The 16,156-nt window shown below is 48.9% G+C and overlaps 1 protein-coding gene across 1 annotated transcript in view; it reads right to left on the minus strand.

Moving 5' to 3' along the window:
* MPO (myeloperoxidase) overlaps positions 1 to 3,271 on the minus strand; it is a 9,907-nt gene extending 6,636 nt beyond the window's left edge. The window contains exons 1-8 of the mRNA XM_007449055.1: positions 3,249 to 3,271; positions 3,012 to 3,089; positions 2,769 to 2,862; positions 2,268 to 2,443; positions 1,948 to 2,071; positions 1,719 to 1,848; positions 1,442 to 1,648; positions 279 to 597 (exon numbers count right to left, since the gene is read on the minus strand). Of these exons, the coding sequence (XP_007449117.1) occupies positions 279 to 597; positions 1,442 to 1,648; positions 1,719 to 1,848; positions 1,948 to 2,071; positions 2,268 to 2,443; positions 2,769 to 2,862; positions 3,012 to 3,087 (1,126 nt within the window). The 5' untranslated portion in view covers positions 3,088 to 3,089; positions 3,249 to 3,271. The remainder of the gene's footprint in view (positions 1 to 278; positions 598 to 1,441; positions 1,649 to 1,718; positions 1,849 to 1,947; positions 2,072 to 2,267; positions 2,444 to 2,768; positions 2,863 to 3,011; positions 3,090 to 3,248) is intronic.
* Between the last annotated feature and the right edge of the window lie 12,885 nt (positions 3,272 to 16,156).

Consider the following 16,156-nt stretch of genomic DNA (forward strand, 5'->3'; position numbering starts at 1 on the left):
AGAGAAAGGGCTGAACAAATGGACAAAGGCTCGCTCCTTGGCCATCCCTGAGTCTCCTTATTAGGTTTGGGGTTATTGTTTTTGTTGGTTTGGGGTTTTGTTTCTGTTTCACCTCTCTGGCTCCATCCAACTTGTTACCAAGGCAACTGGATTAATATCATGAAGTTGATGAGGACAGTCTCTCTAAATGCAAACCCACAAGGGGCTCTCGAACAGGCCTGCTGTGGCTCCGGTAGGGGGCACCCCTGCGTCAGCCCAGGTCCCCGCCCAAGACTGACCTGCCAGGAAGCAGGGGATGTTCGCGGTGCGGTTGGTGAGGAGGCAGGGGTCATCGTGCAGGTTGTCAAAGGGCAGCAGGACCCGGCCGTTGTCATGGAAGCGGGTGTTGACGGCCAGCAGCCCCAGCTGGTTGGTCAGGTTGCGCAGCTTCATGGCCAAGGGGTCCTCGCTGCCGTACACCATGCTGGCGTCCACGAAGGAGGTGAGCGCGTTGATCTGGTTGCGGATGGTGATGTTGCTCCCTTCGCAGGCCGGGCTGGAGCGGAAGAAAGGGATGCAGTCGCGTTGGTTCTTGATGCGGGGGTCATCAGGTGGGATCTGCGGCACAGAGAGAGGCCCGGCGGGCTCGCCGGGGACAGGGACAGAGATCAGGAGTGGCTTTCCCCTGTCCACCCTCCTGAAGGCCTTAATTCCCACCTCGGAAGCAGCCTAGAGCCCAGGACCAGAGGGGGCAACCCAGACACTAAAACGGACCTCCTCGGGCCCCCTCGGCCAGCAGGAAGGCGTCTCAAGCCCCCCAGGGGATCAGCCTGAGGTTCCACCAGCAGAGCGCCTCTGAGCTGGAGGGGTGACGAGTAGGATGCTGGCGTGGGGGATGTGGGGCCCCCTGAAGGGGGTGTGGCCAGTCCTCTGCCCCCTCCCCCCAAACCTTTCTCTCCTCTTTTCTGTCTCTGCTCCTCCCTCCTCTTTTCTCTAGATCTGGTCTCTACACTCTCCGGGGGCCTCCTCTTCCTTTCCCCTTCCTCTCTCTCACTCTGGCCCCTGTGTCTCTCTCCCTTTGGCCCCTGTGTCTCTCTCCCTCTCTCTCGGATCCTCCTTCCTTCTTTCTCCCCTTGTCTACCTACTCTGCACGTGCCTCGACCAGCCAGCCCACCCTCAGTCCTGCTCCAACCCCAAAACCCAGCCTCTGTGTGATGTGGGCTTGGGGAGAGGGAGCCCGTGTGTGGGGAGGGAGGAGGACTGAGCCCCCCGGCACCTGCACACAGAGGTTTGAGGGACGGTGGGAAGGTCCCTAGCCCAGAGTGGCGGGGGATGGGGGCTCAGGGCCAGCCTTGCTGGGAGCCAGGGAAGGAAGGCTGGGCACGGAGGGAGGTGTTCCCTTCCAGGAACGCTGCCCCTCCCGCGACCCGGCAGGCTGGCCGGTGGGGCAGGGAGGAAGTACCTTGAGCGGGAAGCAGGGAGGCTGCTGCAGGCAGCTGGTCTCGCAGTTGAGGCCAGTGAGGAAGGAGACACGGGCGGCTGGCTCGGGGGTGAAGTCGAGGTCGTGGTCGAGCAGCTGGCCCCACTGCATGAACATGAGCGAGCGCTCCTGGTCCGGGGTCAGGTTCTCCGTGGGGAAGCGCACGATGTCGTTGGAGACGGCGCGAGCCTGCGGGACACGGGGAGTCAGGGGCCCTGGCCTCGGCCGGGCCTCTCCCACTCCACGGGCCAGGGCTCACCAGGGGCACCGGCAAGCCGTTGCGCTTGACCCCGGGCGTCCAGCCGAAGGGCAGGGAGAAGCCATCCTCGTACTCCGCCGGCAGCCAGCGCGCAAATGCGCGGTTGGAGGCCCCTAGCGTGGGGCTGCGCCTGCAGGGGTGGGGGAACAGGGCGCTGACGCCATGTGGCCGGAACCACCCCCCTCTAGTCACCACCCGCCCGCCGAGGGGAGGTCCCCAGCGGCCGCACCTGTTGTTGCACTGCCCAGTGATGGTTCGGTACTTGTCCTCCTCTGGGCACCTCACCCCCAGGTCCTGGTAGGCGCAGCCGCTAGTCTTGGACAGCAGATTCAGCTGGGCAGGTGTCAGCACGTCTGCGGGGCCAGGAAAGTAGGGGGCGAGTGGGAGCTGAGACCCTATTTTCTATCCTCTGCTGGGGAGCCTCGGTTGGCGGGTGTGGTCCGAGGACGTGGAGGGGACGCTAGGATGCCTGCTGAGACTTCCTGGAAAGAGGGGTTGGGGGAACCACTGGGATTGAGCGAGGGTCTGGGGATGTAGAGGGAATGGTACCTGTGACATTGAAGCGGCCGGGCCACAGGGGCCGCAGCTTCCTCTCCAGCAGGCCTAGGGCCACGTGCAGGTAGTCAGCAGCCCTCACAGCTGTCCTGGTGGCTGCCACTGGCTGCTTGAAGTAGGACAGGAGTTCCATGGGGCTGGCTGAGCCACTGTGAAGCCGCTGCTTGATGCTGCTTGGGGGAGGGAGGAGTGAGGGCCAGAGAAGGGAGGCAGAGACACTCAGCACAGCCCCAGCCCAGGGTTCTGGACACAGAGGACAGTGTAGACAGACCCACAGTTAGGAAGCAGCTTTCTCTTTTTAAACAGGGTTTGGACCTGGGTGCCCAGAGGCCAGGCCACCGGAGGCATGGTTTGGAAAATGTTCTCGCACCCAGAGCTAAAAAGACTGACAGACAGAGGGCCCCACGCCCAGCCACAAATTCCCCACTGCCTGTTCCTTCTCTGAAAGGCCTGGGGCAGCCTTGCCCAGAGCCACGCCGTACCCCGGCGCCCCACCTTTCCCGCCGCTCCTTGTAGGCTTTGTCCACTAGCCGCTTGGCCTCCTCCATGCAGGTCAGCACCACCGAGGTCTCCACTTCCCCCTGGACAGCTGCCCAGAACAGGGGTCACGAGATCAGGAATGGGCCCAAAGCCCTCATCAGGCCCTAGAGCCCGGGTGGCTTACACTGAGGAAAGGCATCCCGGGGAATCAGGACCTCCCCCAACACACCACCTTTTCCCTTCCTTCTGAGCTGTTACCTGGAGCGGCACCCTCAGAAGGCTGGGGCATGGCTAGAATGACCAGGAGTCCTGCTAGGCCCAGGGGCAGCTTCATCTCTGCAGCAAGACCCCAAGCCCAGTAAGTGTCCAAAGCCCACAGGGCATTTAGGGAGAAGAGAGCCCCATGCACCTCCCCTCCCAGGCCCCTCACTCCCACCTTCACCCCCCAGTGCCCCCTCAGTGGGTCCTGCCGACAGACGGAGGCCAGGACCCTACCTCCAAAGTTCCCGTGCTCCACCTGGCATGAGATCACCTCTTAGCTAAATCTGGGCTTTTATGTCCTCCAAGCTGGGGGGAGGGGCAGGGCAGATGAGGCCCGCCCCCTGGAGACTGAACTCTCTCTCCACCCCGCCTGGGCCCGGGGTGCCTAGAAAGAGTTCTCTGATATGGGTGACACGGGCAGGAGAGGAGGGACCAGAACTGTCTCCAGCCTTTGAACTTAGCACCCCCAGAGTTTCTCAGCTCCCCATTGTGTGCCTAGACCAGTGCTGTCCCCAGGGGGCGCAGACAACTAACCGCACCCCCTCCAAAATTCTGGTTCAACGGAGTATCCAAGGTTCCTTTGAAAGGGACAAAAGTTAGGAACTGACAGCCTAAGGAATTATGGGAAACAGAAGGTGAAGGGGAGACCTGGAGTGATGATGGCCCGATCTGCCTCAGGGCACCATGCCCCACCCCCAACAGTAACCTGACCCCTGTGGCCAACCTTGATGGACAGCCCTCCATTCCTGGAGAAGGCTAAAGGGACAGGAAATCTGGCTGGGGACCGTTGGGCTTCACAGGAAAGAAGACCCTGGGGGCCGTGGGCTGAGGACCAAAGTTAACTTCCTCTATCCCTCTCTTCATCCCCTTTCCTCTTGGCTTTTGGTAGGGGGCTGTCTCCAACATCCCCACCATCTGCCCCCAGATTTCAGGAACCAGGAGAGAAGCGAGCTGGTTGTGGTTAGTGGTCAGTTGGGTGACACAGCCCAGTGCCTCCCAGGGACAAGGTCAGTGTCGTTAGGATTTGCATTAAACTTTTGAAATAGAAGAGGGAGAAGCCCTGGGGAAGACTGGCAAAGGGACTGCCATTCCGCAGCAGGAAAGGTACCCTACGACTAATGACTGTGTCTGTCCACCTCCCTGTGCCCTCGTCAGGCTGGGCACGTGCCAACCGTGGCCCCCATGTCCCGTTTGGTCTACCCACACCCCCTACCTTCAGATACCCTCCTGCACTCACTCTCGCCTTCTATGCCCAGACCACATCTTGGCCAAGGAACAAGGGACAGTGACATCTTCCCAATGTGCCCAGTGATCCTGTCATCTGCCAGGAAGCAGAGTCCAGGGGCCCATGAGAGAGGAGGCCATTCTTCCAGCCTTGTTCTGCCAGATACTTGCTACGGGTGAACTTGGATGAATGGCTCTTTGTGAATCAGTTTCTAGAATCTTATAGGCTTTTGAAAATACTTTTTTTTTCATCCTGTAAGTAACATATATTTCCATACATGAAATGTTATAGAATAAGTAAATAAAATATTTACAGTCAGGTGAGGTTATGGGTAATTTTTTTTCTTTCCAGGTTTGCCATCTTTCCCATAAATAAGAAGCAGGAAGGAAAATAATTTCCCATAATCCCACCACTCACCAATAACCCCATTTCATAATTTTATATCCTATATGTAGATATAATATGTATTTTAAACAGTGATAAGAACATACTTTAGGGGAGTTCCCTGGCATTCCAATGGTTAGGACTTGGCGCTTTCATGCCATGGCCCGGGTTCAATCCCTGGTGAGGGAACTAAGATCCCACAAGCCACGTGGTGAGGCCCAAAATATATATTATTTTTAATATTTAATATTACTTTAAATATTATTTTACAATCTACTTTTTTAAAATTTTTGTTTATTTATTTTTGGCTGTGTTGGGTCTTCGTTGCTGTACACAGGCTTTCTCTAGTTGCTGCAAGCGGGGGCTACTCTCCGTTGCGGAGCACGGGCTCTAGCCACGCAGGCTTCGGTAGTTGTGGCTCACGGGCCCTAGAGCGCAGGCTCAGCGGCCATGGCTCACGGGCCCAGCCGCTCCGCAGCATGTGGGATCTTCCCAGACCAGGGCTCGAACCCGTGTCCCCTGCATTGGCAGCCGGATTCTCAACCACTGTGCCACCAGGGAAGCCCCTACAATCTACTTTTAATACTTAATTTAGCCTGGACATCTCCCTGTCAATAAAAAGAGATTTATTTCATTTCTATGTCTGCGTAATATTTGGTATGAAATACTGTTTTATTCACTAATCCTCTCTTGTTAGATACTTGGGTCATTTCCTATTTTCACTGTTATAAGCAGGACTACGGTCGTTATCCATGCAGTTAAATCTCTAGTCGCATCTTCAGTTATTTCCTTAGGCAAAAAGTCCTAGAAGTAAAATTGCTGCATATTTGGGCATCCACATTTTCAAGGATTTCACCCTCCCGTCAGCCATGCATGGGAGCACCTGTTCCCCATCGCCCTCATCAACTCTGACAATTAGTGTTCCTTTACTCTTTTAAGGGAATTGTCAGAGCCCAAGAGGTAAGAGACATTTAATACAAGTTCCTCATAGCACAGATGAGAAAGATGGAGGTCTGGGAAGGAAATAACTTTGGCCTAGGGCAGCAGTGTGGCACAGCTCAGAAAAATCTAGTTGTCAGGTCTCTTGACTTACAAATGAGTGCTGTTTACCCAGTGGCCTCTGCAGGTTTATTCCTGACCTTTCACTCAGGCATTTATTCAATGAGTAGGTACCGACAAGTAGGTACATGACAAGTACTGTGCTGGCCATCGGGTGCCCTCCGTTGAGCAAAGGCCTTTTCCTCCGTGAGCACAGCGGGATGCAGACCGATGGCAGCCCAACAACCTTGTGCAGAGTTCTTTGGGAGCATCAAAGAAGGCTTTTTTGAGGAACTGGTGCTTGAGACTGTCTTGAAGAATGTTTATAAGTTGGACACAGGGAGGAAGAGCATTCTGGACCCAGAGGATGACACAGCAAAAGCCTTGACACAGGTGGGCTTCGTCCAGACAGTTCCAACATGGGGGACAGGGTGGGGCAGGATGAGGCTGATAAGGCAGGCAGAGGCCCAGGACACGACGCCCTTGCTGACCTCCTGAGAACTTCTTGTCCTGAAGGCTCCAGGGAGCCATGAAGGTCCTGAAGTGCATGGTCAGAGTTCATTTTAGGAAGCTCACTTGGGCTGCCAAGTGGAAGGTGCACTGAGGGGACAGGCCCAGAGGCCAAGTGCCAGGCAGGAGGCACTGCAGTGATTCATGGGCGTCAAGAGACCTGCCCTGATTTCTCACGGGTGGTGTTGAGGCAATGAATGAAAAACTAAAGCCTTTTCAAAGGATGACGTTAAAATGCCCTTCACTCTCTATCCATGTGGAGGGGGTAGAATTCTCAAGATTTATAATCCCCAAACCACATGCCTTTGGCTCAGGGCAGGGGCTGTGGGTCTCCATTTGTGTGCAGAGGTTTGAGCTGCTCTGTGATGATGTGAGATGCTCTTTATGAAGTTTCCAACCAATTAATAATGGCCCAGGTGGGACCACTGTAAGGCTGCCCAGTCTGTATCTCTGTTGATCCCTCATCTAGACCCTGTTTGTCTGGCTCAGGTGTAATTGAGGCTCAGAGGGCTTCTCAGCATGCAGAATAACCAGAAGGAGAATATGTCTGCCAGAGGAGATGTTTCAGACAAGCCTTGTCCCACAACTTACCCCCTAGCTCCCTATCCTGGGGGTGGCCTCTGGAGGGCACTGCTGAGACTGCTACACCTCATGACTCTAGTCCTTTGAGGGAGCCCCTCCACCCACCCACACCTACTGCCCTCCTTCTCTCCATTTGCCTTCCCAAACATCCCCACTCCTAGGGTGAAATCCAACTGTCTATGGGGTAACGGGCTCTCTCTGCTACTGCTTGCAAAACAGCTTGTTCTTTCTTAATGCTGTTTAGGAAACAGTTCAGTTGGGATTACAGCCAGATTTCCTGTGTGTGTGTGTGTGTGTGTGTGTGTGTGTGTGTGTGTGTGTGTGTGTGTGTGTGTGTGTGGTTGGAGCGAAGGGGGCTTATGGAAGCTGGGGAGGGGATGGGGGCAGTGACTCCTCAAACACCCTAATTGCACCCAGTCCAAAGTCCTTGTTTTCTCTCTCTTTAAAGTTTTAAAAGTTAATTTAGAATTAGGCAGGTAATTAATACCTGGATATCTTTTGAATAAAATTAAAATATTACAGGTCAGGGCTTCCCTGGTGGCGCAGTGGTTGAGGATCTGCCTGCCAATGCAGGGGACACGGGTTCGAGCCCTGGTCCGGGAAGATCCCACATGCCACGGAGCAGCTGGGCCCGTGAGCCATGGCCGCTGAGCCTGCGCGTCTGGAGCCTGTGCTCCACCACAAGAGAGGCTGCAACAGTGAGAGGCCCGCGCACCGCGATGAAGAGTGGCCCCTGCTCGCCGCAACTAGAGAAAGCCCTCGCACGGAAACGAAGACCCAACACAGCCAAAAATAAATTTGTTAAAAAAAAAAAAAAAAAAATTACAGGTCAGTTTCAAGCTCCCTCTAGATTAGGTTATTACACCATTTCCAATTACAGTCCCTTTCCCCCAATCCTGAGACATAAACACTTTTGTCATTTTTGTATTTGTCCTTCCAAACCTTTTTACTTTACATTCATTTATACATATGGATCTGTGGGAAATATTCTTCTATATTTTTCCATAAATGATATCACATTATACACATTGCTCAGCAGCGTGCTTCTCTCACTCAATAATACCTCTCGCAGATCTGTCATCATGTGCTACTTAGAGAACTATCTCACTTTTTTAACTGTTACCCGGTATTCTTCAGATGAGGTATACCTCCACTATGCCACCCTTCCTCTATTGATAGAAGCTGACATTTTTCCATTTTTCACTATTAAAAACAATGCAGCAAGAGCCTCTTTGTGCACACAAACATGTTCTCCTGGGTAAAGATTGAGAAGTCGGTCATAGGTTTCGTGCACTTTAAATTTTTAATAGATATCACCAAACTGTCCTCCAAATGGTAAAAGTCTCATAGGCAAAGATTAGAATCACATTATTGGTTCAATTTTTATTTATTCGATTAAGAGTGTGATTGTGCATCATTGTATGCATATTATCTCCTCTGTAAATTTCCTGTGCTTGGTTTTGTCCAGTTTCCTATTGATTATCACTCTTTTTATTGAGGTGCAAAAGTTATTATATGTTCTGGATGAACAGTCAGCTTGTCATGTACGTTGCTAATATTTTTTTCCAGTCTTGTCACTTTTCATTTATGTTTTTTATAGGGTCTTAGTTTTGAGGTGGTCAAATTTATCAATCTTTTCCTCTATGGATCTTCCTTTTCAGACTTGTTTAAGAGGATCTTCCCTTTTTCAAAAATCATATGTGTATTCTTCTAAAACCTTAATACTTTGATTTTTCACATTTAGATCACTAAACCATCTGGAATTTGTGTGTGTGAACAGTGTAAGAAACCAGGCTACCTTCATGTCTTTCCAAATGGAAAACCAGTTGTCCCAGTGCCTTTAACTGAATAATCTGTCATTTCTCCACTGAGCTGAGATGCTACTTTTATCACTCACCATAAATGTGTGTGTGTGTTTCTAGATTATTCTATTCTACTGATCTACTAGTCTAGCTGTCAGTTCCGATGTCGATACCTAAACGTTGCAGTTGCCACAACTTTCTAATATGTTTTGATTTCTCGTGAGATAAATTCTCCTTCCTCATTCTTCTTTTTCAAAAGAATCCTCAACATTCTAACATATTTTCTCTCTCTTGTGAATTTTTGAGTGTCTAGTTCCATGAGAAATCCAGTTGAGATTTTTATTGATATTGTATTCAATATATACACAAATTTGGTGACATTTGGCATCTTATGATATTAAATCTTCCTATCCGTGCACATTCATCCATTCAACATGTATTTACTGAGCACCTCTGTGCCAGCACTGTTCTTGGCACTGGGGATATAACAATTAACAAATTACTTGGTCTCATGGAGCTTACATTCTTGAGTAATACAATATACCATTTTATTTGTGTACTTTTATAGTCTTCATTGAAGTGTTATTGTTTTACCCTCTTGTTAGGTTTATTCCTAAGTACTCTCTTTTTGAAAAATGTATATACATTTAGCCTTTGAGTTTCTCCACAGAACTTGTAAAATCTTATAAACATTCTCTTCCCCTTAAAAGCTTTCAAGGTAAGGATTTTTTTTAAATTAATTATTTATTTGTTTTTGGCTGCGTTGGGTCTTTGTTGCTCCGTGCGGCTTTCTCTAGTTGTGGTGAGCGGGGGGCTACTCTTCGTTGAGATGCACAGGCTTCTCGTTGTGGTGGCTTCTCTTGTTGCGGAGCACGGGCTCTAGGCGCGCAGGCTTCAGTAGTTGTGGCACTCAGGCTCAGTAGTTGTGGCTCGCGGGCTCTAGAGCACAGGCTCAGTAGTTATGGTGCATGGGCTTAGTTGCTCCAAGGCATGTGGGATCTTCCCGGACCAGGGCTTGAACACGTGTCCCCTGCATTGGCAGGCGGATTCTTAACCAGTGTGCCACCAGGGAAGCCCCAAGGTAGGTATTTTTAAAGAAAAAAATTTAGTATGCTTCTTTTGGTTCTCTTTAGAAGGTAACTTCATAGAACAGAAAAGCGTTGGACATTTTTGACCCTCCATTCTAGAGAGGTTGCACTTCCTATTTACTGAACAAGATTAAAACATTTTAAAGAGTGAACATTCAAGCTTTTGTTAGTTTCAAATAATGGCTCCCAAATTTGTTTAGGGTAGTATTGTAAAGGTAAAGACAGTTAAGTTACATGACTATGCAAATGTTTAATGGTTATTCAGTTAACCCCCTTTATACTTGTGGTTATTGGTGGTGGGGGTGGGATGGGTGGTAAGCTTCCATGAGTCAAAGTTCTACAAAATAACACTAAAAATAAGAAGCACTGAAACTCAAAGTAAAAGAATTCAACAGCATCTTTATCCATCGGACAGACTAGTTAAAATTTAAAAGGGCTGATAAAGCCAGTGCCAGTCAGCATGTGAAAAGATACGTGTAGATTGGCTCCATGCCATGGAATGGCAATTTGGCAATGTCAGTTAAAATCCAAAATGTACACTTGCTCTGACTCAGCAATTCTACTTCCAGGAAGGAATTTATCCTTCAGATGCATCCTTAGGAAAACAGAAAGCACTCGGGTCTTCATTTCAGCCTCATCTGCAACAACCAAAAGAGTAGAAACAAGCCAAATGTCCATCAAAAAATTTTTGCCATACTGTGGTACATCCACATAATGGTGTTTTATGCAGGCTTTAAGACTAAGGAGGGAGGTCTATATGTAGCAATAAAGAAAAATACGTGGCTGAAGGAAAAGGGCTAGTTACAAAACATTATATACATCATAATGCAATTCGCGCAAAGCACACATACACACACACGCCATGCACACGCACACATGTATTTTAAATATACCTAGAACATTCTAGAAGCAGACGCAGAAGCCTATTAACAGTGGTTACCTTTGGGGAATGGAACGGAAAAGGCTGAGGAGGTGGAGGCCTTACTTTAAAATCAATGCCCCTCTGTTTGAGAGTTTTACCAGGAAAATATAATAATTTTTTCACAAAAGAATTAATAATCTCTCCCTCCACTTCAACCCCCCCGCAAAGTAGCAAACTTTGATTTGTTTTCCATAATCCGAGGTTTTGGATTACTTTTACTTCGATTTCTTAATATGAGGTCAAACATTACCACAGATTGAAATGATGACCTTGAAACACCTGGCATTCAGGATTAAGTGCTTCCCCTGTGGGAGACTTCAGTAGTGTGACCGATAATTTGGCTAAACATAGAATTCAAGTCCAAATTTCTTTCTTTTCGGCACTTGGAAGATATTGTTCTATTATTTTTATGCATCTAGTATTACAGTTAAATTCTCTGTTACAAGTAGACTTCCAGCTCCTGCAATATGACGTTAATCCTGGTTTCAGGCAAAGCAGAATTAACATGGGCTACAGGATCCCGTCGGCCAAACTTGACGGTGAAGGTGTCACAGAAGTGAGACACAGAAGTGAAATTGTTGGAGAGCAGAAAATAACAAGAGTTGTGGGAAACCCCCAGGGAGACAGGAGGAGCCTGGGACCTGGTGACAGAAAGACTGACTAAGAGGGGATGAGGGCCAGGCATCTCCAGCAGGGCGTGGGGCTAGGGAGACCTTTCTAGTTATGCCGTCCTCTCTGCAGGGACTGCAGGCAGGAAAACAGCCCCTCAAGGCCAACAGAAGTTTGCGAGAGTGGTGCTGGACCCTGGCCAGGTTCGGGAGTGGAAACAACAGGTTCTTTCCTCTGCCCTGAGACCAGAGTACTATGACCTAAGGGGAAGTTCCTGCCTTGACAGAGGAACATGGAGACTCCCTAATGGGTAAGGACCCACGGTTGAGAGTAGGTAGGAAACAGAGAATGGATGAGTCCAGATTTTAACACTGGAGTCTCTCTACGCTAAGGTCTGAGTCTCCCACCATCCCCACCGCCCCCTTATCTTTGCCCTGTACACACTCCTTAACTCAACAAAAGGGGCACATCTTGGGGAATAGGCTTTCATCCTCCTCCCAGGTCATGACCAAGTAGAATTTACCCCAGGAAAGTAAAGTTGGTTTAATACTCCAAAATCAATCAATGAAATTTGCCATAACTAAGAAAAATGGTATGATCTCTCATTACATGCAGAAAGATCATCTGACAAAATCCAACCTCCATTACTGATTGATTATTTTTTTTAAAAAATGTGGGGCTTCCCTGGTGGCGCAGTGGTTGAGAGTCTGCCTGCCGATGCAGGGGACGCAGGTTCGTGCCCCGGTCCGGGAAGATCCCACGTGCCGCGGAGCGGCTGGGCCCGTGAGCTATGGCCGCGGAGCCCGTGCTTCCGGAGCCTGTGCTCCTCAACGGGAGAGGCCACAACAGTGAGAGGCCCGCGTACCACAAAAAAAAAAAAAAAAAAAAAAAAAAAAAAAAATAGGGAATTCCCTGGCAGTCCAGTGGTTAGGACTCGGCGCTTTCACTGCCGAAGCCCAGTTCAATCCTGGGGCAGGGAACTAAGATCCCAGAAGCCTCGAAGTGCAGCCAAAAACAACAACAACAGCAACTAAAAATAGAGTTACTATATGATCCAGCAATCCCACTCCCGGCATACAGCCAGAGAAAACCGTAATTCAAAGAGATACATGCACCCCAATGTTCATTGCAGCACTATTTACAATAGACAAGGCATGGAAGCAACCTAAATGTCCATCGACAGATGAATGAAGATGTGGTATACATACACAATGGAATATTAGTCATGAAAAAGAATGAAATAATGCCATTTGCAGCAACATGGATACACCTAGGGATTATCATACTAAGCCTGATGTAGGTCAGACAGAGAAAGACAAATATCATATGATATCACTTATATGCCGAATCTAAAATCTGATACAAATGAATTTACTTGCAAAACAGAAACAGACCCACAGACATAGAAAACAAACTTATGGTTACCAAAGGGGAAAGGGAAGAGAGGCATAAATTAGGAGTTTGGGATTAACCTATACACACTACCATATATAAAATAGATAACCAACAAGGTCTTACTGTATAGCACAGGGAACTATATTCAATATCTTGTAATAAACCATAATGGAAAAGAATCCAAAGGAGAATATATATATGTGTGTGTACATATATGTGTATATATATATATATGTAACTGAATCACTTGGCTGTACACCTGAAACTATTACAACATTGTAAATCAACTATATGCCAATTAAAAATAAATTAATGCTGATTCTTTTTTAAAATTTATTTATTTTTATTGGAGTATAGTTGATTTCCAATGTTGTATTAGTTTCAGGTGTACAGCAAAGTGATTCAGTTATACATACATATATATCTATTTTTTTTCAGATTCTTTTCCCTTATAGGTTATTACAAAATATTGAGTAGAGTTCCCTGTGCTACACAGTAGGTCGTAGTTGATTATCTATTTTACGTATAGTAGTGTGTATAAGTTAATCCCAAACTCCTAATTTATCCCTCCCTCCCCTTTCCCCTTTGGTAACCATAAGTATGTTTTCTTTCTTTTTTTTTTTTAATAAATTTATCTAGTTATTTTTGGCTGCGTTGGGTCTTTGTTGCTGCGTGCGGGCTTTCTCTAGCTTCGAGGAGCGGGGGCTACTCTTCATTGCGGTGCGCAGTCTTCTCATTGCAGTTGCTTCTCTTGCCGCGGAGCGCAGGCTCTAGGCATGCGGGCTTCAGTAGTTGTAGCTCGTGGGCTCTAGAGCGCAGGCTCAGTAGTTGTGGCACATGGGCTTCGTTGCTCCACGGCATGTGGGATCTTCCCAGATCAGGGCTCGAACTCGTGTCCCCTGCATTGGCAGGCGGATTCTTAACCACTGAGCCACAAGGGAAGTCCCCGTAAGTTTGTTGTCTACGTCTGTGAGTCTATTTCTGTTTTGCAAATTAAGTCATTTGTATCAGATTTTAGATTCAGCATATAAGTGATACCATATGATATTTGTCTTTGTCTGACTTCCTTCAGGCTTAGTATAATAATCTCTAGGTCTATCCACGTTGCTGCAAATGGCATTATTTCATTCTTTTTTGTGACTAATATTCCATTGTGTATGTATACCACATCTTCATTCATCCGTCGACGGACATTTAGGTTGCTTCCATGTCTTGGCTACTGTAAATAGTGCTGCTCTGAACATTGGGGTACACGTATCTTTTTGAATTATGGTTTTCTCTGGATGTATGCCCGGGAGTGGGATTGCTGGATCATATGGTAACTCTGTTTTCGTTTTTTTAAGGAACCTCCATACTGTTCTCCATAGTAGCTGCACCAATTTACATTCCCACCAACAGTGCAGGAAGGTTCCCTTTTCTCCACACCCTCTGCAGCATTTATTATTTTCAGACTTTTTGATACTTTTTTGTAGTTTTGATTTAATGCGGATTCTCTTAAAAAAAAACAAAAACAAAAAAAACAGAAAAAACCTCTCTGCAAACGAGGGATAGAAGAGAATTTCTTCAAACACGGCAAAGGGCATCTACAAAAAAAGCCCTATCACTGACATCATAAGAGTGAAAGACCGAATGATTTCTCCCTAAGACCAGGAACAAAGCAAGTGTGTCCTTTTCTGTTATTTCTATTAAGCATTGTACTGGAAGTTCTATCGGTGCAGTGAGGCAAGAAAAAGAAATTAAAGGCCTCAAAATTTGAAAGGAAGAAGTAAAACTGTCTTTGTTCACATACAATATGATCACATACATAGAGAATTCTAGGGAATCCGTAAAAAAGCTACCAGAACTAATAAGTGAGTTTAGTAAGGTTGCAGCATACAAGGCCCAAATACAAAGATGTTGTGTTTCTGGGACTTCCCTGGTGGCGCAGTGGTTAAGAATCCGCCTGCCAGCGCAGGGGACATGGGTTCGAGCCCTGGCCTGGGAAGATCCCACATGCTCTGATCCAAGCTGCCACTCCCACTGTTCTCATCTAAGGGCAGCCATCCTCACCTTTGCCCCTTGGCCCATGGAGAAAGGAAGGTGCAACCATCGGCCTGGTGGCTCCCCACATAGAACCCCAAATAATCACGCTGTCACGGCCCCTGTGGTCCTTCTGCTGTTTGTGCCACCTCTAGGCGTGGAGCTCTGTGCAGAATTCTCCCACAGGTGCCCTGCTTTGAGGATTCTGAGTGTGATCTCCCATCTGTTTTCGGTCCTTTCTGAAATCCTGCTGTTTCTAGTCTATTGGGTGTCCCCCTTCTTCAAATGGAACTATGTATGTTGTTTATTTGCATGTTTGGCTGGGGTTTTTTTTTACCTCTATTATTCCTATGAATTTGGTCCAGGAGAATCAAGATTGCAGTAATGTAATCAGTTCAGTCCACCACCTTGAAACAGGTGCCTTCTCTCTTCCTGTCTCCCCACCCCCTTCCCAGGTCACTTTCTTCCTCCATGACCCTGACCCAACTCCGAACACCCGGCCCTGCAACCAGGAACTCAGGAAGCTGCCAGACCTTCCTAGGAAGAGAATTCCAGAGCTGCTTGGTCTTCTTGGTGTTCATTAGTTTTACCCCAGTCACCGTCAGATGTTAACTTCTGGGTTCTAAAGTGGAGTCCGAAGCCCACCGTGACCCGCCCCTCGGGAGTCCTTCATCCCAGGTAGAGCCCAGCATGGGTTTTGTGAAAATAGACTTTATTATAATAAAATGTCTCTTTAAACAAATGCCCCCACCATTCCACACCCCTGGAGACCAAGGTGGTGGTGGGGGGGGGGCATTCAGTCCAACAATCAATCTCCCACCACAGCAAAGGAAACATGCAGAGACCGCCCACCCAGCCGGAGGGGGAGGGGGAGGGAGGTGGCTAGGGTAAGGGGGGAGAGCCCCCCACCCCAATCTGAACAGGGAATGTATGAAAATAGCTGCATAAATCTGTCCTCTTCCCCAGGCCTCCGACTCCAACAGGGGCCAGAGGAAAACGATGCAAAAGAGAAGTTGAATCTGATGAGCAAAATAAGGCAAACCCAGCTCCTGCTTTCTGCCCGCTGGCCCGGGGCTCAGGCCAGGAGGGCGGCTGGCAGGAGGGGAGCGCTACAGCCAGGGTCAGGCCCGCTTTGGCTTGGCCTTTGTCCTTCCCGGGCCTGTGCAGTGGAAGGGAGATGAGGAAGCTGGGCTGAGGCACTGAGTATGTACATATATACACGGCTCCACCCCCCTGCCCACCCCGGGGTGGGGGGCTCGGCAGAATCCAGTGCAAACTCTCCTTCAGGGAGGGAAGACTTGATGAGGATGGCCAGCGCCGTCGGAAGGAACAGGGTCCCCGGGCCAGGCGTGTGGAGGCCAAGAAGGGACTCGCGTGGCATGCTGGACACCAGGCGGGGGTGGGAGAAGCAGGAGTCACGAGTCCACATCCAGGCCTGGCTCTGTGACCCAGGTGCTCAGCCCCTGTGGCCGACTCGCTTCCGCACGCTGCGGCCCAGGCTGCCCTCCTGTCAGAGGAAGATGCCCATCCAGAGGACTCATCCGCAAGGGCTCATCTAGCTCCGACCT

The sequence above is a fragment of the Lipotes vexillifer genome, unplaced genomic scaffold (assembly GCF_000442215.2).
Source record: "Lipotes vexillifer unplaced genomic scaffold, Lipotes_vexillifer_v1.1 scaffold433, whole genome shotgun sequence".
Classification (NCBI taxonomy): domain Eukaryota; kingdom Metazoa; phylum Chordata; class Mammalia; order Artiodactyla; family Lipotidae; genus Lipotes; species Lipotes vexillifer.